This window comes from Stomoxys calcitrans, chromosome 5, assembly GCF_963082655.1.
Source record: "Stomoxys calcitrans chromosome 5, idStoCalc2.1, whole genome shotgun sequence".
Taxonomy (NCBI): domain Eukaryota; kingdom Metazoa; phylum Arthropoda; class Insecta; order Diptera; family Muscidae; genus Stomoxys; species Stomoxys calcitrans.
In genome coordinates, this window is record NC_081556.1 from 18,738,315 (window position 1) to 18,764,894 (window position 26,580).

The 26,580-nt window shown below is 36.7% G+C and overlaps 1 protein-coding gene across 2 annotated transcripts in view; it reads left to right on the forward strand.

The window, feature by feature from the left end:
- Positions 1-215: 215 nt before the first annotated feature.
- LOC106086972 (kalirin) overlaps positions 216-26,580 on the forward strand; it is a 49,564-nt gene continuing 23,199 nt past the window's right edge. The window contains exons 1-3 of one of the 2 annotated variants that reach the window (XM_059370555.1): positions 216-878; positions 1,366-1,581; positions 6,961-7,294. In XM_059370555.1, the coding sequence (XP_059226538.1) occupies positions 526-878; positions 1,366-1,581; positions 6,961-7,294 (903 nt within the window). In that variant the 5' untranslated portion in view covers positions 216-525. The remainder of the gene's footprint in view (positions 879-1,365; positions 1,582-6,960; positions 7,295-26,580) is intronic. The other variant, XM_059370556.1, reaches the window with a different exon arrangement.

Here is a 26,580-nt window from a genome sequence, read left to right on the forward strand (position 1 = left end):
CTATTCGAAATTATGCCAAAATAATGAAATTTAAATTTAGCGGGTTATTTTTCTGCCTTTTAAGAGTATTATCTTTGAGCTGTTCTCTTAAACATGCACTGCTCTGTTTGTTTCCGATACACTGGTAAGCTTTCCATTATTCTCTTGATAATCAACAAAAAAAGCTTTTTTTCTAAACCAAATGTTTGAGATCGCTAATAGTCAGCCAGTTGACTTGGCGAGTTAGTGTTGAAAACATAATGGCGCGGGTGTTTTGAAAACCAAAATAAATCGATAAATTTTTACAAAAAATCATAATAAAATAAGATGCGAGTGATTAAAATACACAAAAGCATTTGTTAATGGCAAAAAAACATAAAAATTTTTACTAATAACAACAGTAAATTCCCACACTTGGAAAAATGTGATTTGACAAATCGTAAAATTCGAAAATAACAACAGAAAACGTGAAAAGTTTAAAATAAGAATTTATGGTATAAAAAAAGCAAAAAAAAAATCAAAAAAGAAAACCTAAATAATAACAAAATGTTATACGGTTTAATAAATTTAACCTGGTTTGATTTGATCACCGTGGGCTTTACGGTCATCGTGGTGGTAGTAGTGCAAATTTTAAATGCTCTATGGTCCTTGCAAGAGAGCAAGGGCATTGATTGCATCGATAAATCGCTGGTCAGTGATGACAATGTGACAAAATCTTTAAAAATAAATGATGCTACTACCAAGTCAGTGGCCTCCCCATCGTTGATGGGGGGCACGGCAGCGGCGGCGGCAAGTTTTGATAGAACATCAACAGCAACGCCACCGGGCACACCAACAGCAGCGGTGGCTGCCTCAACAAATGGCAAATTGCAAAAACAACAGAGTGAACAATGTGAAAAGTATGTGTCAAATTTTTGATAATGCAAACAAAAAATACAACCATCAACCAAAAATGACTACACATTTAAATAAGCAGTTCAGTCTATTTTAATTGTTAACATGTGTTTGGTGATGATGATGATGATGATAATAGACAATCATTAAACAAATTTTGGAATGTCTATAAAAAAGCAATAGAAAATAATAAAAAAGTTATTTGGGAATACTTGCATGCTTGATTTATTTTTTGTTCTTTTTTTTTTTTTTTGTTTCAACATCAAAAGTAAAAAAAAAAACAAAACCTGCTTTACTTTGATTAGATAACATGAAGTGACATTCAAAAACCGTGGATTATTATGACACCACAACAAACAATGTCTTGGAGTTGTTGTTATTATGATATGCCAAATTTTGTTGATTATTGCTTTTGTTTGACAAACATTTTTGTGTTTTCTTTTTGTTTTTTTTTGTGTTTGTTCTTGAATGATCGTCCGTTTTCATCTTCAGCGGTTCATCTAGTTCAGCGTCTGCCACCACTTTAGTATCGTCCGCATCATTGTCGTCATCCTCATCAGCATTGCCATCAGCTCCATCCTCGCAATATGCCACATTGTCACTCCGTCATTCGGTGGGCAGCATCTTCAATGGTAATACCGGCATAAGCCTACCCAGTTTTGCCACCGCCATAACATCCTGTTATCCCGATAACTTGAGTGATGAATAGTAAGTTTTGATTTATTTTACATCTTTGTTCATTAATTGTGAGTATTTATTTTTATTGGGTTGCCCAAAAAGTAATTGCGGATTTTTTAACAGAAAGTAAATGCATTTTTAATAAAACTTAGAATGAACTTTAATCAAATATAATTTTTTTACACTTTTTCTCTAAAGCAAGCTAAAAGTAACAGCTGATAACTGACAGAAGAGAGAATGCAATTACAGAGTCACAAGCTGTGAAAAAGTTTGTCAACGCCGACTATATGAAAAATCCGCAATTACTTTTAAGGCAACCCTATATGTATTTGTATATATTTATATGCCTTATTGGTTTTGAAAGCTTTTTTTTTTTAATATTATTTGCATGATTATTTGTTAATTAGATTTTTTTTAAATACAATTGTCCTAAATGGGATTTATATACAAACACTTATATGGCTTCAATAAGCATTATTTAGACTTCACATTTCACTTAAGCGACAGGAAATGAGGTGACCATATGATTAAATATTAAAATTAATTAAAAGCGCGAAAAAAAGCCGATAATTTTAGGTTGGCCAAGCTTTGGGATACCATCGAATATGATTTCTATAAAAAAAATGTTTTCTAATTTTTCGGCAGGGCCGAATCTTATTGTATATACCCCCCATCATGATCGCATCTGTCGAGTTTTTAGGCAAACAAATATAATGAATAAGAACGGAGGAGCAGCTATATCAAGTTATAGTCCGATTCGGGGCTCAAGAAGCGAAATCGGGAGATCGATTTATATGGGAGCTGTATCAAGCTATAGATCGATTCCGACCATATTGAATACGTATGTTGAAGGCCATGGGAGGAGCCGCTGTACAACATTTGTGCCAAATCGGATGAGAATTGCGCTCTCTAGAGGCTCAAGAAGTCAAGACCCAAGATCGGTTTATATGGCAGCTATATCAGGTTATGGACCGATTAGGACCATACTTCGTGCAAAATTTCAGTAAAATCGGACACGAATTGCGCCCTCTAGAGGCTCAAGAAGTCAAGACCGAAGATCGGTTTATATGGCAGCTATATCAGGTTATAGACCGATTTAAACCATACTTAGCACAGTTGTTGGAAGTGATATCAAAACACTATGTACGAAATTTCATTCAAATCGAATGAGAATTGCGACCTCTAGAGGCTCAAGAAGTCAAGACCCAAGATCGGTTTGTATGACAGCTATATCAAAACATGGACTGGTGTTACAAACAGAACTCTACTTTCAGAACTAGTTTCAGAAACTCGTGCTCTAGTTTCAGAAACATTTCATATGAGTCTCATAATGGCATGAACGGTAAATAAGTTGTGTTTGACGGTGGTGTGGACCCCAGGGTCTTTGTCCCGAAAATGAATATAAATTTCGCGAAAATCAATAAATTTCCACCCCAAAGAGCTTTTATATAATAGGGAGGTATTTTGGGGTGGGGCGGCTCCCCAAACACATGACTCTATATTGTAGTGATTGGTCTATATATCAATTTGGCGGCTTTTGGGCGGCCCCTGCGGCACCCGTCCCCAACAATAGAAACTATGTTTTTTTTTTGGTGACTGTTAGAGTGCAAAAAAATTCGAACGAATCGTATTACCAATCTCCGAGATCTAGTATTTTTGAAACTAGAGGAATAAGAAGTGATTTGTAAGAGAGACATTTCGATATCAAATTCGTGTCCACACCCATATTGTCACAGTCGGTAAGTTTAAACCGTTTGGAGGGTGTTTTGCTTCTGGGCCGCCACCGGCACTTTGCCCTGAAAAAAAGATATCAAATTCGTTCTTTACTCCCAAATACCGTTGATTTGAGCTCCATATTGCTATAGTCGGAAATAAAGTTAAGTTTAAGGGGTAATTTAGGGCGTACCCCCCAAAATTAGATATCAAATTAGTTTTCTACTCTCAAATACCTTTCATTTGAATCCCATATTGCCATAATGGGTCAAATAACCTATTTGACATATTTTAAGGAGGAAAAGCGCCACCTTGACTTGAACGCAAATTTTAATGTCACATTCTAATCGTCTCTCAAATATCTTTCATTTGAATCCCATATAGCGATGGTCGGCTGATATGGAGGTACCTGGGGGTAAGGCGACCTCCCATAACTTGGACCTAATTTTTGATGACATATTTACAATCTACTGTCGAATACTTCTCGTTTGAAACCCATATCAACATGAACTGGGTACTTGGACCCAAAATTTTAATACGATTTTCGTTTTCTAGTCTCCAATACCTTTTATTTGAAACCCATATTGTGCCTATTGGTCCACTTTTGGTTTTGGATGGCGTTTTTGGTGTAAGGAGGAGGGTCAGCTAACATCCTATATCTAAAAATGATATAACCTTTGTTTCCCTTTTTGATTCTACAGAACAAACAAACAAACCGAGTCTCATATAGCCATGATGGGTCATATGCCCATTGACACCCTACACTTCGATCTGATTTTCCAATTCCAGATTCGTAATCTACTCCCGAATACCTTTCATTTATACTCCATATTGATATGATCGACCAATTTGTCCTGAGTACTTGGACCCATTTTTTAATACCATATTCGTATTCTACTCTTCAATACCTTTCATTTGATATCCATATTGTCTCTTTCCGTTGACTTTTGATTTTGGGTGGTGTTTTTGGTTAAAGGGGAGGGTCTGCCCCCTTCCGAAATCAACAAATTATAAAGCCTATTTTTCCCTCCTGACCATATTCGCAATCTACTCCCGAATACCATTCATTTGAGTCATGATCGTCCAAAAAACCTATTTTAGGGGGTTTTGGGTTTGGGGCGGCCCCCTGTTACTTGAATCCAAATTTTAATATGAAATTCGTTCTCTACTCCTGAATACCTTTCATTTGAGTCCCATATTGTCCCGATCGGTACACTTTTATTTTTGGGAAGTACTTTTCGGGTAAGGGGGAGAGTCCGCCCCCTTCCGATATCAAAAAATTATATAGCCTATGTCTCTGTGAAAATTTCAAGGTAATCGCTTTAGCCGTTTTTGAGTCTATACGGAACAAACGTAAGAATTACTCTGAGAAACAAAAGAATTGTTAAAACGGACTCCCTAACGACCCATCGAAACGAAATGAGTAAAAAAACATTAAGTTTGGCCGGGCTGAACTTTGGATACTACCCACCATAGATAAAATAGTCGTACTCTTTTATAACAACTCCTCTACCATATTCATAGTAAAATGCAAAAGGGCACTGGTCTGGATCATATTTGATTCAGGTGCCGAGAACTCTAATACAAATCACAGTTGCAGCGAAATGGGGCAACAAATCCGCTTTTTATGGGATTAAGACCCTAAATTGGAAGATCACCCCCACAAACAAAAAATTTTAGTAAAATTTTTTAAAATGACAAAATTTTATACATATATAATATTCTACAAAGACAACATTTTGCTGAGGCCAGGGCCGCCTTAAAATTATTTTTCTTAAGGACAAAATTGAAATGAAATGAAATGTTTTGTAAACAAATTTGAACGGAATTTTTCTGAAGACAAAATTTCAGCGTAACTTTCTCTAATGACAAAACTTCAGCATGGGATGACAAAATTTTTTTTAAAAGTTTTCTTTAGACAACATTTTTATTCAATTTTTTCTAAAGACAACATTTTGACAAAAAAAAAAAATCAATAAAATTTTTTCCAGAGACTGAATTTAAATGAATTTTTTTTGAGCACCAAATTTCAGCGAAATCTCTTTGAAGACATCTTAATCTCGAGATTATTTTTCAAAAGCCAAAAGTTCAATACAATTTTGCATTGTGCGACACTACATTTTGCATAAAAGTCTTTTTATTATGCTTATCTGTAGCAAACATATATGGGATTCGAAGATGGGCACACGGAGCAGCAACAGGAGCCGTTGCCGTTGTCTAGTGTTCGAAGCCATTTATACAACTTCCAAAAGATATTCGCAAAGACAACCACAACCAAAATTCAGCCCCAGGCTTAAAACAACTCGCTGTTTCTAATTTCAGCGAAGTCGGTCCAACTCGCTCAATAATCTGATATAGCTTCCATATAAACCAATCGCCGATTAGACATCTTAAACCCTTGGCACTATTTGTATACCCACCACCATAGGATGGGGGTATACTAATCTAGTCACTCCGTTGGCAACAACTCGAAATATTCGCCCGTCCGTCCATCTGTCGAAATCACAATAAAGGTCGACCGTAAAGCTAGCCGCTTGAAATTTTGCACAAATACTTAATATCGATGTAGGTCGTTGAGGATTGTAAACCGGTCCCAATTACGGTCCAATTCGGTCAAGAACCTGATATAGCTCCCATATAAACCGATCCCCCGATTTGATTTCTTCAGCCCTTGGAAGCCACAATTTTATTCCGACTTGGCTAAAATTTTGCATGTGGTGTTTTCTTATGACTCCCAACAACTGAGCCAAGTACGATCTAAAGCGGTTAAGAAACTGACATAGCTCCCATATAAACCGATCTCCCGATTTGACTTCTTGAGCCCCTGGAAGCCTTAATTTTCATCCGATTTGGCTGAAATTTTGCACATGGTGTTCTATTATGACTTTTAACAACTTTGCCAAGAACGGTCCTAATCGGTTTTTAACCTGATATAGCTCCCATATAAACCTATCTCCCGATTTGGCTTCTTGAGCCCCTGGAAGCCTCAATTTTCATCCGATTTGGCTGAAATTTTGCACATAGTATTCTGTTATGACTCCCAGCAACGCAGCCATGTACTGTTCAAATCGGTCTATAACCTGATATAGCTCCCATATAAACCGATCTCCTGATTTCACTTCTTGATCCCCTAGACGTCGCATTTTTTGTCCGATTTGGCTGAAATTTTGAACATGGTGTTCTATTATGACTTTCAACAACTTTGCCAAGTAAGGTTCAAATCGGCCAATAACATGATATAGCTCCCATATAAACCAATCTCCAGATTTGACTTCTTCCGATTTGGATGAAATTTTGCATATTGTGTTCTGTTATGACTCTCAACAACTGCGCCAAGTACGGTCCCATTCGTTCTGTAACTAGATATTGCTCCCATATTTTTGCAGAATCCATGGTGGTGGGTTGCCAAGATTCGGCCGACCGATCTTAGCCCGCTTTTTCCCCCTAACATCCTCTAAACGATACTGCACTTACATTCTCTTTGGTGCAGTGTATCAACAGGTAGGCTTTGCTCGACTTTATTCTATATTAAGTTGTTGTTATTTAGAAGATAACCTTTTGGTCACCTCAACATAACAAGTCATCTTGTTTCCCATTTATACAAACAATATCGATGTTGCATCATTCTTGTTCTAAAATGCCTTTTTACCTTATCTCTTCTCAACTTTCGCTCTTCTTTTTCCACAAAACATACAGCCATGAAGATGAGGATACCATCTCTTTGGAAAATCTCCTACCTTGCGATCATACCGAAATCTATTCGTCGCGTAAAATCAGCTACATTATCGATGAACTATTGCAGACCGAGGGCAATTATATAAACAATTTGAAAAGGGGCATGGAGAACTATGGCAACTTGGACAAATATGACAAATTGCCAGAAACCCTAAAGGGTGTAGGTATACAGCAACAGCTGTTGGGCAATATTGGAGAAATTCTGGACTTGCATGAGAAACAAATTCTGCCTTTGATGCTGGGTAATCAGAGGGACTTGAAGACCATGTTTGATGAGATGAGCTCATATATTGAGGTAAGTCTATTCATTGATGCAACACATGTTGTTTATTTTCTGATATTTTATTTGTTTGTCTTTAGAGATGCTTATGTTTATTTTAATAATTTCAAACACCTGTTGCTAATTTCAAGAGCTCACATTGCCAATATGTGAAAATTTGCATTTAATTTTGAAAATTATTGAAGAAAAAAAAAACCATTCTGAGTTATGCTTTTTTTTGGCAATGCTTAGCTAACAAGATTTTGTTGGAACCAATTTGTTGTTGTTGTTTTCCCAAGATATTTGTGATATTTCAATTTTGTTGTTCTTCTACATTTGGTTTTTGTTCTATGCTAATGATCGAATGTCTGCCTTATACGTCACCGCCAAACACTTTAAGGTAGCTGTCAAGGTGTTAATGAAAGAAAACTGAAATCATCATTGACGAAAGCGGCTAGATTTCTACTTTCGAAGAATTATGGTTGACTACTGAAATTAATTAATTCATTAAAAAGGAGAGATTTATCTGAAATAGAATTTTTTTATTGCATTAGATGTTTCTCTCAGACATTTCCCTGCTGGCAACATATATTGGGTTGCCCAAAAAGTAATTGCGGATTTTTTAAAATAAAGTAAATGCATTTTTAATAAAACTTAGAATGAACTTTAATCAAATATACTTTTTTTACACTTTTTTCTAAAGCAAGCTAAAAGTAACAACTGATAACTGACAGAAGAAAGAATGCAATTACAGAGTCACAAGCTGTGAAAAAATTTGTCAACGCCGACTATATGAAAAATCCGTTGTTCGCTACTTTCGTGACGATAACATCTAAAAATAGTGAACGATTTATTATTTTTCATTTAATTCTGCGATAAAGATGGGAAGTCCCAAAGTTGTTTGAATTAAATTGTTATCAACTTTAAATACCCACCAACACAGAATGGGGGGTATACTAATCTAGCCATTACGGTTGTAAAGGGTGATTTTTTAGCTCTTATCTTATAGACAAGACTAGTCTAAACAGCTCACGCACGTTTCGTGTTTTGTTTCACTGTCAAACATCTTCAATTCAACCATGAATCGTCTTACAAACGAACAATGCTTGCAAACTATTGAATTTTATTATCAAAATGCGTGCTCTGTTAAGAAAGTTCATCGGGCGCTTCTTTCATCTTAACGACGAAGCTCATTTTTGGCTCAATGGGTAGGTGAATAAGCAGAACTGTCGATTTTGGAGTGAAGATCAGCCAGTAGCATTGCAAGAGCTACCAATACATCCAGAAAAAGTCAAGTCACAGTTTAGGGCGGTTTATGGGCTAGTGGCATCATTGGACCGTACTTCTTCAAAGATAATGAGAATCGTAAAGTAACTCTGAATGATGAGCGCTACCGTGAGATGATATTCAAGTTTTTTTTTTGTCCGAAATGCAAGAGCTTGACTTGCATGACATGTGGTTTCAACAAAACGGAGCCACATGCCACAAAGCATGCGTATCAATGGACATATTGTCAATGTTCGGTAAAAATTTTATTTCACTTTCGGGACCGGTCAATTGGCTGCCTAGATCGTGCGATTTAACGCCTTTAGACCATATTTTGTGGGCTTATGTTAAAGCTCATGTCTATAAAGACAAGCCCGCATCAATTGAAGCATTGGAAAACAATATGGAAACATTTATTCGAGTATGCCAAAATTGGACTAAGCGGGTGGAACATTTGAGGCGCAGTCACGGTCAACATTTGCATGAAATAATCTTTAAACATTAAATTATATGGGCCGTATTATCGATTTAAATACAAATTTCATGCATTTTTCTAAATTTTATGTGTTTCACTGAAAAACTTTCCTATAGCTTTTAAAAAAGCACCCTTTATTCACAATTGGAGTATATTAAAAATATTGTAAAAAAATACGAACAATAGTAAAATGTTCAGGCATGGAGAGAGTTCTAACGTTCTGAATCCGTAGGTCGTCATTAGGGGCTGTCAGTTCCTTTATTTCTTGTTGATGTTTCCGTTATCGTGATTTTCAGACGGATGGAGTATTGGACCATCACATCAGTACCTAGTGTTGGGGCTACCAGCAATCCTCTAGGTCGGTTTTTTTATGGTAAATCTTTTGGTGATCTGCGAGTGCCACGGTTGGCCATTTGTTTTGGCTTATCCGCTGTCGACTCTATTCGAATTCGTATCCGTGCCAGCGGGACACTAACTGCTTGTACTAACTTTTTGGTTCGCCCCGCATATCTTATTTCTGCGGTACCTGCGGTCCTCTTTCCAGATATGTTGGTGCTGTTGTTGTAGCAGTTTTTTGTTTTCTATCTTTCGTCTGCTTGATTCAGTTGAATTTTCAGATCCAGGAACTCTGCGACTAAGATGGGTTGCGTCCACACGGATCTGGGTCTGCGTCGAGGGGTCTGTTTGGGCAGTTAAACAGGTAACGTATATCGTGTGGTCCCTGGTTACAATGGGGACTTACATCTTGCACCTCGGCATCAATCTATGCTCTGTAAGAGTTGAGGCGGCTGCACCTGCCGGAGCGTAATTGAGCCAGAACTACTTTGGTTTGCCGGGGGAGGTCAATTTCTTGCAATGGGAGGCGGTCGTTCTCCAAGGACTACATTCACCCGCATCTGCTACCGTGTCCGCATGAATGTTGCCTAGACCCGCTTGATATGCCGCTTGATCTATAGGTTCTCTATTGTAGCGCTGAACCTCAAGCTCTAGATCATGCAGATCTACCTTAAGTCTTCTGGGCGGAGGATGTCTATCCACAAGACGATGATTTGGATGGTTTCTGCGATAACAGCCCGAAAGGTATTGTTTAGACGGCAAGTAAGTATGTCTTCGCACTGGTAGGATCTTTGTCTCCTGATGGAGGTGGTCCATATGAGAACTGAGGAAACAGCCCTTCGCAGTTCGGAGGGCGGCATTCTGACAGATCCGAATATTATTCCACTGCGTGTCACAGAGCTGACGAGACCATAACTTACCACAGGCTGGCCAATTGCTTCCTACGTGGTCAACAAGGTTTCTTTCAAACTGTCCTTGAACACTCTTATAGTTCCCGATGTGTGGAAAATGGGCAGAGTTATCCCTCTTCTGAAGCCTGGAAGGGACCCGAGTCTGGGGGAGTCGTACAGATCGATCTACCTTCTCGCGCCAATAGCAAAGACGTTTGAGGCGTTAATACTCCCGAAACTCGTAGGAGAATTTCCATTCGTCGAGCATCAAACTGGATTTCGAAGACTGCAGAGCACAACAACTGCTTCAATCTGCCCAGGCGATGTGATAGGACGGTTCTCGTGGCACTGGACCTATCGAAGGCATTCGACACGGACAGCTATGACAAACTATTTGAGGACATCGCCAACACGTCCCTCCAGCCAGGCCTGAAACGCTGAGTCGCGAATTATCTGTGTGGTCGCCAATCATTTGTGGAATTTAGGGATAAGAAGTCGAAGCACCGTAGGGTAAAATAGGGAGTTCCCCAAGGCGGGTTGATATCTCCCGCACTGTTTAGCCTCTAGCTATCCTCCATTCTACCTCCTTCAGACGGCATAGAGATCATATCATATGCGGACGATTGTACGAGGTCGGTCGATGGTTAGAACTATGGGGAGGTGGTCTGACCCCAAGGAGATGACGGCTTGCCAGAATACGTCACTCTGGAGATCAGGGGATGCAATGGAAATGTCTGGCGAGCTGCTTCATCTCCTCGTAATCTTAATGAGGGCATTCTCATTGCAATGCAAATTTGCCCATGAACATTGTACTAAGGAACGAGGCAAACTTCTCACATATTAATGAGTGCAGTCCGATTCAAGTTTAAGCTCATTGATAAGGAGCCTCCTTTTTATAGCCGAGTCCGAACGGCGTGCCGCAGTGCGACACCTTTTTGGAGAGAAGTTTTACATGCTAACCTCTGTGCTATGGTGGCCTCCTCATTCCCTGTGCAAAATGTGGAACCTTCAATCTGCTCTGTCAAAGCTATGCCACGCTGGTCGTTACCTAGGGGAGAATGCCATAAAATGTGATGCGCATTAAAGTCCCCTAGAACCAGAGTTTATGGCCAGATAGTAACCCACTTATGTCGGGGTTATAAGCTTAGCCAACCCTGACATAAGTGGGTTACTATCTGGCCATAAGTGATGTAAGTCGTTGAGGATTGCAAATGGGCCACATCGATTCAGATTTGGATACAGCCACCATATAAACCGATTCCCGGATTTGACTACTTGGGCCTCTAGAAGTCTCAATTTTCATTCGATTTGGCTAAAATTCTAAACAAGGACTTAAATTTTGACTTTCTACATCCATGCTAAGTAAGATCCGAATCAATCCATAAACAGATGTAGCCCCCATATAAACCTATCCCCGGATTTGACTTCCTGAGCCCTTAAAAGCCTCAATTTTCATCCGATGTGACTGAAATTTGAATCAAAGACTTGTGTTATAACTTTCAACAACCATGCCAAATATGATCCGAATCGGTCTATAAACAGATATAGCCCTCATATAACCCGATCCCCGGATTTAACTTATTGAGACCTTAGAAGCCTGTATTTTCGTCCGATTTGGCTTAAATTTGGAACAAAAACTTGATTTATGACTTCCAACATACATGCCAAGTATGATACAAATCGGTCTAAAAACAGATATAGCCCCCATATAAACCGATCCCCGGATATGACTTTTTGAGCCCTTAGAAGCCTGTATTTTCGTCCAATTTGGCTGAAATTTGGAACAAAGACTTGAGTCATGACTTCCAACATCCATGCCATGTATTTACCGAATAGGTCTATAAACAGATAAAGCCCCAATATAAACCGATCCCCGGATTTGACTTTTTGGGCCCTTAGAAGCCTAAATTTTCACCTGATTGGGCTGAAATTTGGGGCAAAACCCTATCGTATGACTTACAACACCCATGACAAATTTTATCGGGATCGGTCAATATGGTGATATAGGCCACGCTAAGTCCCGATATGACTTCTGGAGACCAAAATAATTCAGTTAATAAGGGTAAATTTTAGCGGATTCCATGATGGTGGGTACCCAAGATTCGGCTGAACTTTACACGTTTTTAGCTGTTTTTGTTTGCACTATCAGTGTTGAAAACCTTCTCTTCGTAGCAGCGGAGTCGTCTGACATGAAGGGCTGCTTTCATGACTGTATCAATGGATCTGTTCAGGGTGGCTCTCTTTTCGATATCTACGTAGAAGATCAAAGATAAACCTAAATCTCCGCTTATTGCATAGATGATAAAAAATTTTGTACAAATCCATAAGCATTCAATAAATCCAACACTTTGTGGTTATGGTCATTATCAAGAGCTTTCTTAAGTGGTTTCCATTATTAAGCAAAATAAAGAAGATTTAATCTCAAGTATAATGTCTGATATAAGTTATCATTGCAAACTTTTTGAATTACTTTCGATTACTTATCTTCTATTGGCAACGAGAAATAAAAAAGTTATTTGAAAAATTACACTGAGAGAAAAAAGAAATATGGTATTAGGAAGTCAAAAAAATTTAATTCAAAACTAAATTATAATACTGAAATGAAATAGACCCAATCTTCAATACACACTACGATGAGTTGTGCTTAAAATTTTTGAGGCTCATGAAGTGGAACCAATTTTCAGGAAATTGTGACGAAAATTAAGGCTTTTATTAGAAGCATAAGAAGTTAAATTCAGGGATTAGTTTCAATGGAAACTACATCCTACAACATAGGATGAGGGTCATTAGAACGATTTCGATGGTTGATAAGGTCAAGTACTTAGGAGTGATCTTCGACTGGAAACTGAACCACATTCAGGAGCGTATCGAGAAAGCTCACAGATATTAGGCACCAAATGGTGCCTGAATCCGAGGACAGTTCACTGGCTCTACAGGAGCGTGATTAGACCGATATTTACTTACGCCTCGGAAGTTTGGTGGATTGCTATGGAGAAAAAATGCATCGTAAATATAATACAACAAATTCAGAGAACATGGCATAGGCGGAGCGATGACGACCACACCCACCAGGCCACTGAAGAGTATTCTAGATATCCAGCCCACAGACATTCAAATTAAGTGTGAGGCAGCCACTGTGGCTATGAAACTTAAGGTGATGAGAGTTTGGGAGCAGGTCATACCATCGCGGTATAAACGAGGCGACATTAGGAAACCAGGAAGAAATGGAAGAAGTTTCCGATTGGATACCTACAACAATCCTTGAGGGCGAGTGCGAGGCACAGCTGCCAGATGCACAGTATTAGATTGACGGAACTCTACTATTGCCATCTGAAGATCCATGTTACACAGATCAATCAAAGCTAGAGGACAGAGTGGACCTGGGGGTTTACATTAAGCACTCAAGGACTGAGATTTGTTTTAGACTGCCTGACCATAATACGGCCCTGCAGGCGGAGATCGGGGCGATCAGGGAATGCTTGTGGTGGTGTTGTGCTAACCTGAAGACGTCTAGTGTGAACATCTTTACGGACAGTAAAATGGCCATAAGGGCAATAACAACCAGGACGGTAAGGTCACGAACACTCTTGCAGTGTAAGAAGGAGATTAACGCCTTTTCTAAGGATGGCAAAATTCGCATCGTTTGGTTGCCGGGCCATAACGGTGTAAGAGGGAATGACAGAGCAGACGATTTGGCAGTGAAGGCCAGAGGATCGCCGTCAATAAACTTGGTTCGCCCAAAGCCTTTCGGCTTCGGGGGTGCGGACCCTCCCCTTACCACAATAGTGCGACCGAAAATTAAATGTTAGCCGATCTCGACAATATGGGACTCAAATGAAAGGTATTTAAGAGTAGAAAACGATATCCAATTTTAGGACCAAGTGTAAGTGGACCACCCAAGTCCGAAAACACCCTAAATCGGACATGTTTATCGACCAAGACAATACGGGGCTCAAATAAAAGAAGTTTAAGAGTAGAATACGAATATGGTATCCAAATTTGGGACCAAGGGTTTCGGGGCGGCCCCCCAAAACACCATCCAAAAGGGAAAAACTTACCAACCATGGCAATATGGAGCTCAAATGAAAGGTCTTTGGGAGTAGAGCACGATTCTGATATTAACATTCGGGAAAAGTGTCAATGGGTAGGGGGTAGTTTTTTTTTCAGGTAATCAACACGCAGGGGATGTCTCCTATATAAGCAGTGCATTGCGTTGACAATTAGGAAAGTTAAGGGTTGGAGGGCGGAAAGAGGGAGTAGTGTTTATTGATATTACTCTTAAATTTCTGAACGTCAATGTCGGTGGGAAAGACATTAGCTGAAAGTCGATTCCACATACGAATAGTTCGAGCGAAAAATGAATTTTCTCGGTAATGCATGGTCCGGTCGACTGGCCAATGGATTACAAACGGGTGTGAGTTCCTGGCAAGTCTTGTATTCCTGGTGAACATCGTAACGTCAGGGATAAGAAGACGAATATCCCTAGAACACATGCCATGAAAATAACGATAGAGCAATACAACGCTACCCATATTCCGATGATGTTCAAGGGAAGCAATAGAGTTGGATATCCTACTGTCCCCAATCAACACCATCGTTCTCCGTTGAACCCGGTCAAGTAACTCCAAGGATGATTTTGGAGCTTCTGTCCATGATGTTTATATTCTATCCTCGGTCTGATGTAGGTAGTATCGATATTGAGAAGATCAGAAGAGGTGAAATATTTCTTCCCCATCTCCCAACATCCACCATACGACCCATTAAAGCCACCAACTACCACACTGGGGCCTTTCACGCTCCCAAAATCCCCATGAGAATATCGGTTTTGATAAAGTCCTATAGAAATGAAATTTTAACAAAATTTCCTATAGAAATGAAATTTTGACAAAATTTCCTATAGAAATGAAATTTTGACAAAATTTCCTATAGAAATGAAATTTTGACAAAATTTCCTATAGAAATGAAATTTTGACAAAATTTCCCATAGAAATTAAATTTCGACAAAATTTCCCATAGAAATGAAATTTTGACAAAATTTCCTATAGAAATAATATTTTCAAAAAATTTCTCGTAGAAATTAAATTTTGACAAAATTTCCTATAGAAATGAAATTTTGACAAAATTTCCTATAGAAATGAAATTTTGACAAAATTTCCTATAGAAATGAAATTTTGACAAAATTTCCTATAGAAATGAAATTTTGACAAAATTTCCCATAGAAATGAAATTTTGGCAAAATTTCCTATAGAAATAAAATTTTGACAAAATTTCCTATAGAAATGAAATTTTGACAAAATTTCCCATAGAAATTAAATTTCGACAAAATTTCCCATAGAAATGAAATTTTGACAAAATTTCCTATAGAAATTAAATTTCGACAAAATTTCCCATAGAAATGAAATTTTGACAAAATTTCCTATAGAAATGAAATTTTGACAAAATATCCTATAGAAATGGAATTTTGTCGAAATTTTCTATAAAAATTAAATTTTTACAAAATTTCCTATCGAAATGAAGCTTTGACAAAACTTCCTATAGAAATGAAATTTTGACAAATTTTCCTATAGAAATGAAATTTTGACAGAATTTCCTATAGAAATGAAATTTTGACAAAATTTCCTATAGAAATGAAATTTTGACAAAATTTCCTATAGAAATGAAATTTTGACAAAATTTCCTATAGAAATGAAATTTTGACAAAATTTCCCATAGAAATTAAATTTTGACAAAATTTCCTATAGAAATGAAATTTTGACAAAATTTCCCATAGAAATTAAATTTCGACAAAATTTCCCATAGAAATGAAATTTGGACAAAATTTCCTATAGAAATTAAATTTCGACAAAATTTCCCATAGAAATGAAATTTTGACAAAATTTCCTATAGAAATGAAATTTTGACAAAATATCCTATAGAAATGGAATTTTGTCGAAATTTTCTATAAAAATTAAATTTTTACAAAATTTCCTATCGAAATGAAGCTTTGACAAAACTTCCTATAGAAATGAAATTTTGACAAAATTTTTTATAGAAATGAAATTTTGACAAATTTCCAATAGAAATGAAATTTTGACAAAATTTCCTATAGAAATGAAATTTTGACAAAATTTCCTATAGAAATGAAATTTTGACAAAATTTCCTATAGAAATGAAATTTTGACAAAATTTCCTATAGAAATTAAATTTTGACAAAATTTCCTATAGAAATTAAATTTTGATAAAATTTTCCATAGAAATTAAATTTTGACAAAATTTCCTATAGAAATAATATTTTCAAAAAATTTCTCGTAGAAATGAAATTTTGACAAAATTTCCTATAGAAATGAAATTTTGACAAAATTTCCTATAGAAATGAAATTTTGACAAAATTTCCCATAGAAATGAAATTTTGGCAAAATTTCCTATAGAAATAAAATTTTGACAAAATTTCCTATAGAAATGAAATTTTGACAAAATTTCCCATAGAAATTAAATTTCGACAAAATTTCCCATAGAAATGAAATTTGGACAAAATTTCCTATAGAAATTAAATTTCGACAAAATTTCCCATAGAAATGAAATTTTGACAAAATTTCCTATAGAAATGAAATTTTGACAAAATATCCTATAGAAATGGAATTTTGTCGAAATTTTCTATAAAAATTAAATTTTTACAAAATTTCCTATCGAAATGAAGCTTTGACAAAACTTCCTATAGAAATGAAATTTTGACAAAATTTTTTATAGAAATGAAATTTTGACAAATTTCCTATAGAAATGAAATTTTGACAAAATTTCCTATAGAAATGAAATTTTGACAAAATTTCCTATAGAAATGAAATTTTGACAAAATTTCCTATAGAAATGAAATTTTGACAAAATTTCCTATAGAAATGAAATTTTGACAAAATTTACCATAGAAATGAAATTTTGGCAAAATTTCCTATAGAAATAAAATTTTGACAAAATTTCCTATAGAAATAAAATTTTGACAAAATTTCCCATAGAAATTAAATTTCGACAAAATTTCCCATAGAAATGAAATTTGGACAAAATTTCCTATAGAAATTAAATTTCGACAAAATTTCCCATAGAAATGAAATTTTGACAAAATTTCCTATAGAAATGAAATTTTGACAAAATATCCTATAGAAATGGAATTTTGTCGAAATTTTCTATAAAAATTAAATTTTTACAAAATTTCCTATCGAAATGAAGCTTTGACAAAACTTCCTATAGAAATGAAATTTTGACAAAATTTTTTATAGAAATGAAATTTTGACAAATTTCCTATAGAAATGAAATTTTGACAAAATTTCCTATAGAAATGAAATTTTGACAAAATTTCCTATAGAAATGAAATTTTGACAAAATTTCCTATAGAAATTAAATTTTGACAAAATTTCCTATAGAAATTAAATTTTGACAAAATTTCCCATAGAAATTAAATTTTGACAAAATTTCCTATAGAAATGAAATTTTGACAAAATTTCCTATAGAAATGAAATTTTGACAAAATTTCCTATAGAAATGAAATTTTGACAAAATTTCCCATAGAAAAGAAATTTTGACAAAATTTTCGCATGGAAATGATATACTGACAAAATTTCCTATAGAAGTGAAATTTTGACAAAATTTCCAATAGCAATGAAATTTTGACAAAATTTCCTATAGAAATGAAATTTTGACAAAATTCGCTATAGAAGCGAAAAACACTACCTTATGAAATGAAATTGATAATTTTTTCTTTAAAATTTTCCTTCTAAACGATAAACAATTATCGGGTATTCCCCAGCCCACACCAATAGTCACTTGTCATTAGCAGTCTCAACACCTTTTTCTGTAAACATTCGATTATAGGTAGCATTGTAAGGGGAATCATAGGAAAATACAACAGGTGTCTAACATCATTTGAGTTCAATGAATTCTTTTCACATTTAAATGTGTTTTTGTTTTTTATTTCACCAATTACGATTGCTTTCCATAAAAAGAGCATAAAGAATTTTTCCAAATACACCGAAATCAAAATATTTTAAAAAGCAGGCCACTGTTGGCTTTTATAAATGGTCTATAAGTTATTTGGTGTAGGCCATTGTTTGTTTTCACAGCCATTTGATATACTGGCTAACATAAATTCGTCATAGTTTAGGGAGGTTCAGGGGCATATAAGAGCTTATATGCTTAAATTTATGTTGTCATATTTACAGACACTATCTGATGTCGTTGTGTCTCGGAAATGTACAAAAAAAAAATCACGTTTTTATAAGAAGCATTGTCTTGCTTCCCTCACATCATTTTTATGATTTAAGGGTGCGCCAAAAATCCATCAAAATTTAAACAAAAAGAAAAGAATGTCAGAATTAATAAAAATTAATGACAAAGTAAATTGAGGAGATCTTAATGGCACAGGGGTGTGGAGGAAGGGGGCACAAAAGCAATTTAAGCACTTAAGTAATAAAAGTTTTTTCAGCAATTTAGAAAGACATTGAGAGAATAAAAGTGGTAAAGATGAAATACAACTTTTGTTTTAGTAAATAAAATCCTTTTTTACCAAAAGTTATGAAAACTTAAAAAAAAATTATATTGATTTATAGCCATTTTGTTTGTTGGGTTATCCACAAACCACCTGGTTTTCTTTTATATTAAATTTTCTTTTTTAATTATTTTTGTTTCCCAAACATCTGCAAATGTTTTTATTTATTATTTTTTAATTTTTCCTCATATATTCCTCATAACTCAGTGGCATATGCATGTTGATAATCTTGGCCACCTTCCGTTCGTTTCGTTTTTTTTTCTTTTTCGGCATGAGTCACAAGAAACAAATTAACAAAAAATCTAAAAGAATTATGCTCGAAAAATCGAATCAAATAAACCTTGATTGCTTGTGTTTTCTTAAGCATTTGCGCCTTGGCTCTTGACGGTTAGACTAACAAATTGATAAATGACATTTTTTTCGCTGTGCTTCATTCATTGTCTTTATTTTTGCGTTTTGTCAAATTTAGACATTTAAAAGTCAATTTCATAAATGTTTTCATATTTGTATTCATTGTATTTGGCACGTCATATGCATTTTTTTAGATCCTCAATTTGTTTGGCATCTCAACTAAAATTATTTTGTGAGGGTTGCGTGATCCCCTTGAGTGTATAAACAAAATAAAGTGGGGAAAAACGCCATATTTTAAGTTATAATAATGTGGGATATTGCTGTCCTCCTAAGAGAATGAGAAATCGTTTTTTGCGTAGAACTTTGGACTACCTTTTGAAAAAAAAAAATAATCTGTATGAATGTAGGTAATCGAGTTTACAATAGGAGGGGTCGAAATATTGGGTTGCCCAAAAAGTAATTGCGGATTTTTCATATAGTCGGCGTTGACAAATTTTTTTGACAGCTTGTGACTCTGTAATTGCACTCTTTCTTCTGTCAGTCATCAGCTATGACTTTTAGCTTGCTTTAGAAAAAAGCGTAAAAAAAGTATATTTGATTAAAGTTCATTCTAAGTTTTATTAAAAATGCATTTACTTTCTTTTAAAAAATCCGCAATTACTTTTTGGGCAACCCAATATTATATACAACAAGTGAAAGCGTGTTGAGTTTGGCCGGACCGAATCTTGAGAAGCCACCACCATGGATTCTGCTAAAATATGGGAGCTATATCTGGTTATTGGCCAAATTGGACCTTAAGAGTCATAACATATGCAAAATTTCAGCCAAATCGTTTAAAAATCGCGGCTTCTAAGGGCTCAAGAAGTCAGATCGGGAGATCGTTGGGAGCTATATCAGACTCTTGGCCGATATGGACCGTACTTGACACATATGTTGGAAGCAGTAACAGAACAGCATGAACAAAATTTCAGCCAAATCGGACAAACATTGTGGCTTCCAAGGTCTCAAGAAGTCAAATCGGGAGTTCGGTATATTTGGGGGCTATATCAGGTTCTTCACCGATTTAAACCATACTTGGTACAGTTGTTGGAAGTCGTAACCGAACACTATGTACAAAGTTTCAGCCAAATCGGACAAAAATTGCGACTTCCAAGGGCTCAAGAAGTCAAATCGGGGGGTCGGTTTATACGTGAGCTATATCAGGTTCTTGACCGATTTGGACCGTAATTGAAACAGTTATTGGAAGTCATAACAGAACGCCATATACAAAATTTCAGCCAAGTCGGATGAAAATTGAGGCTTGCAGGGGCTCAAGAAGTCAAAATTGCGGCTTCCTAAAGCTCAAGAATTAAAATCGGGAGGTCGGTCTATATGGGAGCTATATCAAGTTCTTAACCGATTTGGACCGTACTTAACACAGTTGTTGGAAGTCGTAACCGAACACTATGTACAAAGTTTCAGCCAAATCGGACAAAAATTGCGGCTTCCAAGGGCTCAAGAAGCCAAATCGGGAGGTCGGTTTATATGGGAGCTATATCAGGTTCTTGACCGATTTGGACCGTACTTAGCACAGTTGTTGGAAGTCATAGCAGAAGGATATGTACAAAATTTCAGCTAAATCGGATGAAAATTTAGTCTTCCAGGGGCTCAAGAAGTCAAAAATGGGGCTTCCAAGAGCTCAAGAAGTAAAATCGGGAGGTCGGTTTATATGGGAGCTATATCAAGTTCTTGACCGATTTAAACCATACTTGAAACAGTTGTTAGAAGTCGTAACCGAACACTATATACAAAATTTCAGCCAAATCGGACAATAATTGCGGCTTCCAAGGGCTCAAGAAGTCAAATCGGAGATCGGTTTATATGGGAGCTATATCCGGTTCGTGACCGATTTGGACCAAACTTGGTACAGTTGTTGGAAGTCATAACAGAACACTACATACTAAATTTCAGCCAAATCGGACAAAAATTGCGGCTTCCAAGGTCTCAAGAAGTCAAATCGGGAAATCGGTTTATATGGAGCTATATCAGATTATACACCGATTTGGACCGTATTTGGTATAGCTGTTAGAAGTCATAACCGAACACTATATACAAAGTTTTAGCCAAATCGGACAAGAATTGCGACTTCCAAGGGCTCAAGAAGTCAAATCGGGGGGTCGGTTTATACGGGAGCTATATCAGGTTCTTGACCGATTTGGACCGTACTTAGCACAGTTGTTGGAAGTTATAGCAGAAGGATATGTACAAAATTTCAGCTAAATCGGATGAAAATTTAGTCTTCCAGGGGCTCAAGAAGTCAAAAATGGGGCTTCCAAGAGCTCAAGAAGTAAAATCGGGAGGTCGGTTTATATGGGAGCTATATCCGGTTCGTGACCGATTTAAACCATACTTGGTACAGTTGTTAGAAGTCGTAACCGAACACTATATACAAAATTTCAGCCAAATCGGACAATAATTGCGGCTTCCAAGGGCTTAAGAAGTCAAATCGGAGATCGGTTTATATGGGAGCTATATCAGGTTCTTGACCAGTTTGGACCGTATTTGGCACAGTTGTTGAAAGTTATAACGGACTACGTGCAAAATTTCAGCTAAATTGAAAAACAATTGCGGCTTGCAGGGCCTCAAGAGTTCCAATCGGGAGATCGGTTTATATGGAAGCTATATCAAAATCTGAACCTATATGGCCCACTTCCAATCCCCACATCGACCAACATCGATATAAAGTATCTGTGCCAAATTCCAAACGACTAGCTTTTCGAGTTCGACCACTATCGTCATTGTGACAGTCGGACGGACGGAAATGGCTAGTTCGACTCAGTATGTCGAGAGGATCAAGAATATATCTACTTTTTAGGGACCTAGATCAATACTTCGAGGTTTTACAAACGACTAAATTTGTATACCCTCATCCTATGGTGGTGGGTATAAAAATGAATTTGTGTTTGTTTGTTTGTTCTGCATAGACTCAAAAACGGGTGAACCGATTACCCTGAAATTTTTACAGATTGTGTAGGTTGGTCCGGGAGGGAACATAGGCTATATAATATTTTGATATCGGAAGGACGGACGCTCCTCCTTACCCCAAAAGTACTACCACAAATTAAAAGTGTACCGATCGCGACAATATGGAACTTAAACGAAAGGTATTCAGGAGTAGAGTACGAGTTTCATATTAAAAATTGGGTCCAAGTAACTGGGGGGCCGCCCCAACCCCAAAACTCTGTAAGATAGGTTTATTCAACGATCATGACAATATGGGACTCAAATGAAAAGCATTCGGGTGTAGATTGCGAATATGGTCAGGAAGGAGAAATAGGCTTTAATAATTTGTTGATATCGGAAGGGGGCGGACCCTACCAAGTTACCCAAAAACACCACCCAAAATCGAAAGTGGACCGATCGGGACAATATGGGTATCAAATGAAACGTATTGAAGAGTATAATACGATTCGAATCATACTCGGCACTGATGTTGGAAGTCAGAATGGAAGTGTTTGGGCCAAAGTTGCCGCCATATTAGATAAAAATTGAGGGTTCTAGGAGCTCAAGAAGTCATATCCGACAATCGGTTTATATGGGGGTATACCAGTTTATTGCCGGATTCAGAGCATATTTTGCACGGATATCGGAAGTCGTAACGGAAGTTCGTGGGCCAAGTTTCAATCATGAAACTTTCATTCAAAGATGAAAACTAAGTTCTTAAGGGATCCAAGATATCAAATCTGGGATCAGTTTGTGGGGGGGGGCTTTATTAGTTCATAGACCGATTCGAATTATACTCGGCACTGATGTTGGAAGTCAGAACATAAGTCCTTATGCCTAATATCATTCAAATCAGATGAAAATTGGGACCTCAAGGGGCTCAAGAAGTCAAAACTTGTGATCGGTTTATATGGGGGCATACACGGCACTGATATTTGAAGTCAGAACCCAAGTCCTTGTGCCGAATTGGATGAAAATTGGGGTCTCTAAGGAGAAATGAAAACTGGAAATCGGTTTATATCTAAATATGAAACGACATAGTCCATGCAATCCCCAACGACCTTCATCGATAAGAAATATCTGTTTAGGTTAATATTTCGAGGTTTTACAAACGGAATGACTAGATTAGTAAACCCCTCATTCTATGGTGGTGGGCATATAGGGTGGACATGACAAAAGAGACTTAAAATGTCATGACATCGGCGAAGATCAAGATTTTTTATACCCATCACCATCGGATGGGGGCATACAAATCTAGCCATTTCGTTTGTAACACCTCGAAATATTAGTAAACCCCTCATTCTATGGTGGTGGGTATGTAGAATAAAATAATGTCCTTCAACTAGATTTATTTTGTATGAATTTTTAACAGAATCCATGGTGGTGGGTTCCCAAGATTTGGCCTGGCCGAACTTAGCACGTTTTTACTTCTTCTTTCTATTGGCCTTTGACTAATATTTCAGAGTATTGCCAACCGAAAGTCGAAACTAGTATATCCCCCCATTCTATGATGGAGGCTAAGCAACAGTGGCAGTCTACAATCAGACTCATTGTAGACATTTCAGTCCAGTGTGGTGGAAGTTATAAAGATAAAATTTTATTTCAGTCACAATAAGTTATTGATCCCACAAAGTATTCGTCAAAATCATTCAACACAACTAGCATCAATTATAATAAAAATTCTCATGCTATCTCAAAGAACGTACAATGACGTTCATAACTTATTATATTCTGTTGATGTATCAGGAAGCGAAGAATGTACCCTGTGTTTTGAAGTTTGCTAGAAGTTTTCAACAATGAAACAATCAATTTGAACAGAAGTGGGGATAGAACACAATGGGTTTATGTGAGTTGTACCAGACACCAACAAGCGTCGGACTTATTTAATAATAATAAAGATGTGAAGCTTTTTCTATGTATTGAACTAATATTTAAAGAATGGCTAGGAGGTGGTTTTCAATATGGACAATAGTATCTATTATATAACCAGTAGGTTAGGTTAGGTTGAAAAGAGGGTGCAGATATTAATCCGCCCCATGCCACTATGGACATACACCTAAGCCAGTAATCGGCTTGTTGTGCGCTCTAAAAACTATAAAAGGAAAAAAAAACTATAAAGGAAAATTTTAAGTTAGGAATTCAGTGCAACTTACAAAATCCTTAATTGTTTTCAATACCACTCCCCAAAGTTGGTTCATGTCTGATATTGTGTCTCCACCTAAGTGCCGGTATCTGTTAGACGCGAAACGAAATGCTCCAAGGTCTCATCATCTTTTCTGCATGCCCTACACATGCTATCACTTGATACACCGTTTTTACATAAATGAGCTCGTATTCCTGGAGGCCACCGTAGCGCAGAGGTTAGCATGTCCGCCTATGACGCTGAACGCCTGGGTTCGAATCCTGGCGAGACCATCAGAAAAAAATGTCAGCGGTGGTTTTCCCTTCCTAATGCTAGTAATATTTGTGAGGTACTATGCCATGTAAAACTTCTTTCCAAAGTGGTGTCGCACTGCAGAACACCGTTCGAACTCGGCTATAAAAAGAAGGCCCCGTATCATTGAGCTTAAACTTGAGTCGGACTGCATTCATTGATATGTGAGAAGTTTGCCCCTGTTCCTTAATGGAATGTTCATGGGCAAAATTTGCATTTTTGCATTTGAACAGTTCTTACTACAAACTGACTACCGAAGCTATTGAATATTGCGGGAAAAAGTGTATCGAGCTGAAAGGAGATTTTGTGGAGAAATTTAGACAAATTTTCCCAATTTTGTTGTGTTTTTTTTGTTATGGCGAGTACTTTTGGGACTACGCTAGTAATTATCATATGAATCGCTCTTTCGATTTGATTTCTTGAAGATTTGAATTGTGCAATTCCGTATCGATGTAATGGCATCCAATATGTGGTGAAAGACAGTGTTTAGAGAACTTTTTAACCATGGAGGTTGTATAAGATTTCAACCAGCAGAAACTCTCATAAATTTCCGCCAAAAAGTAAATTTTTATACCCTACACCACTACTGTGGTACAGGGTATTATAACTTAGTGAATTAGTTTGTAACACCCAAAAGGAAGAGAGATAGACTCATTGATAAGTATACCGATCGACTAAGAATCACTTTCTGATTCGATTTAGCTATGTCCGTCTGTCTGTCTGTCTGTCCGTCTGTGTGTCCGTCTGTCTGTCTGTCCATGTTAATTTGTGTACAAAATACAGGTCGCAATTTTCATCCGATCGTCTTCAAATTTAGTGTGGGCATGTTTTTCGGCCTAGAGACGAAGCCTATGGAAATTGGAAAAAATCGGTTAAGATGTGGATATAGCTTCCATACATATGTTCGTCCGATTTGCAGTAATACAGCAATAAAATGGTCATGTGTCAACCGATTCTCTCAAAATTTGGCAAGAAGGATTTTCTTATGACTCCCAATATGACTGGTGAATTTTATAGAAATCGGTTCAGATTTGGATATAGCTCCCATATATATGTTCGTCCGATTTGCAGTAATACAGCAATAAAATGGTCATTTGTCAACCGATTCTCTCGGAATTTGGCAGAAAGGATTTTCTTATAACTCCCAATATAACTGGTGAATTTCATAGAAATCGATTCAGATTTGGATATAGCTCCTATATATAAGTTTGTCCGATTTGCAGTAATACAGCAATAAAATGGTTATTTGTCAACCGATTCTCTCGAAATTTGGCAGGAAGGATTTTCTTATGACTTCCGATATGACTGGTAAATTTTATAGAAATCGGTTCAGATTTGCATATAGCTCCCATATATGTTCGTCCGATTTGCAGTAATACAGCAATAAAATGGTCATTTGTTGACCGATACTCTCGCAATTTGATAGGAAGGATTTTCTTATGACTCTCGATATTACTGGTAAATTTCATAGAAATCGGTTCAGATTTGCATATAGCTTCCATATATATGTTCGTCCGATTTGCAGTAATACTGCAATAAAATTGTCATTTGTTAACCGATTCTGTCGAAATTTGACAGGAAGGATTTTCTTATGCCTCTCGATGTTAAAAGTGAATATTATCAGATTTGGATATAGCTCCCTTATATAAGTTAGTCCGATTTGCAGCAATATAGCAATAAAATGGTCATTTGAGAACCGATACTCTCGCAATTTGTTAGGAAGGATTTTCTTATGACTCTCGATATTACTGGTAAATTTCACAGAAATCGGTTCAGATTTGCATATAGCTCCCACTTATATGTTCGTCCGATTTGCAGTAATACACCAATAAAATGGTCATTTGTTAACCGATTCTCTGGAAATTTGGTAGGAAGGATTTTCTTATGACTCTCGATATTGCGGGTGAATTTCATAGAAATCTGTTTAGATTTAGTTATAGCTCACATAAATATATATCGCCCGATTTTTACTCCTAAACCCAATGCGAGCGCATTTATTGACATATCTTCCCAAAATTTTGTACAACGTTTTCCTCGACGAATTCCACAATATCCCTAAGGTTTGATCGAAATCGG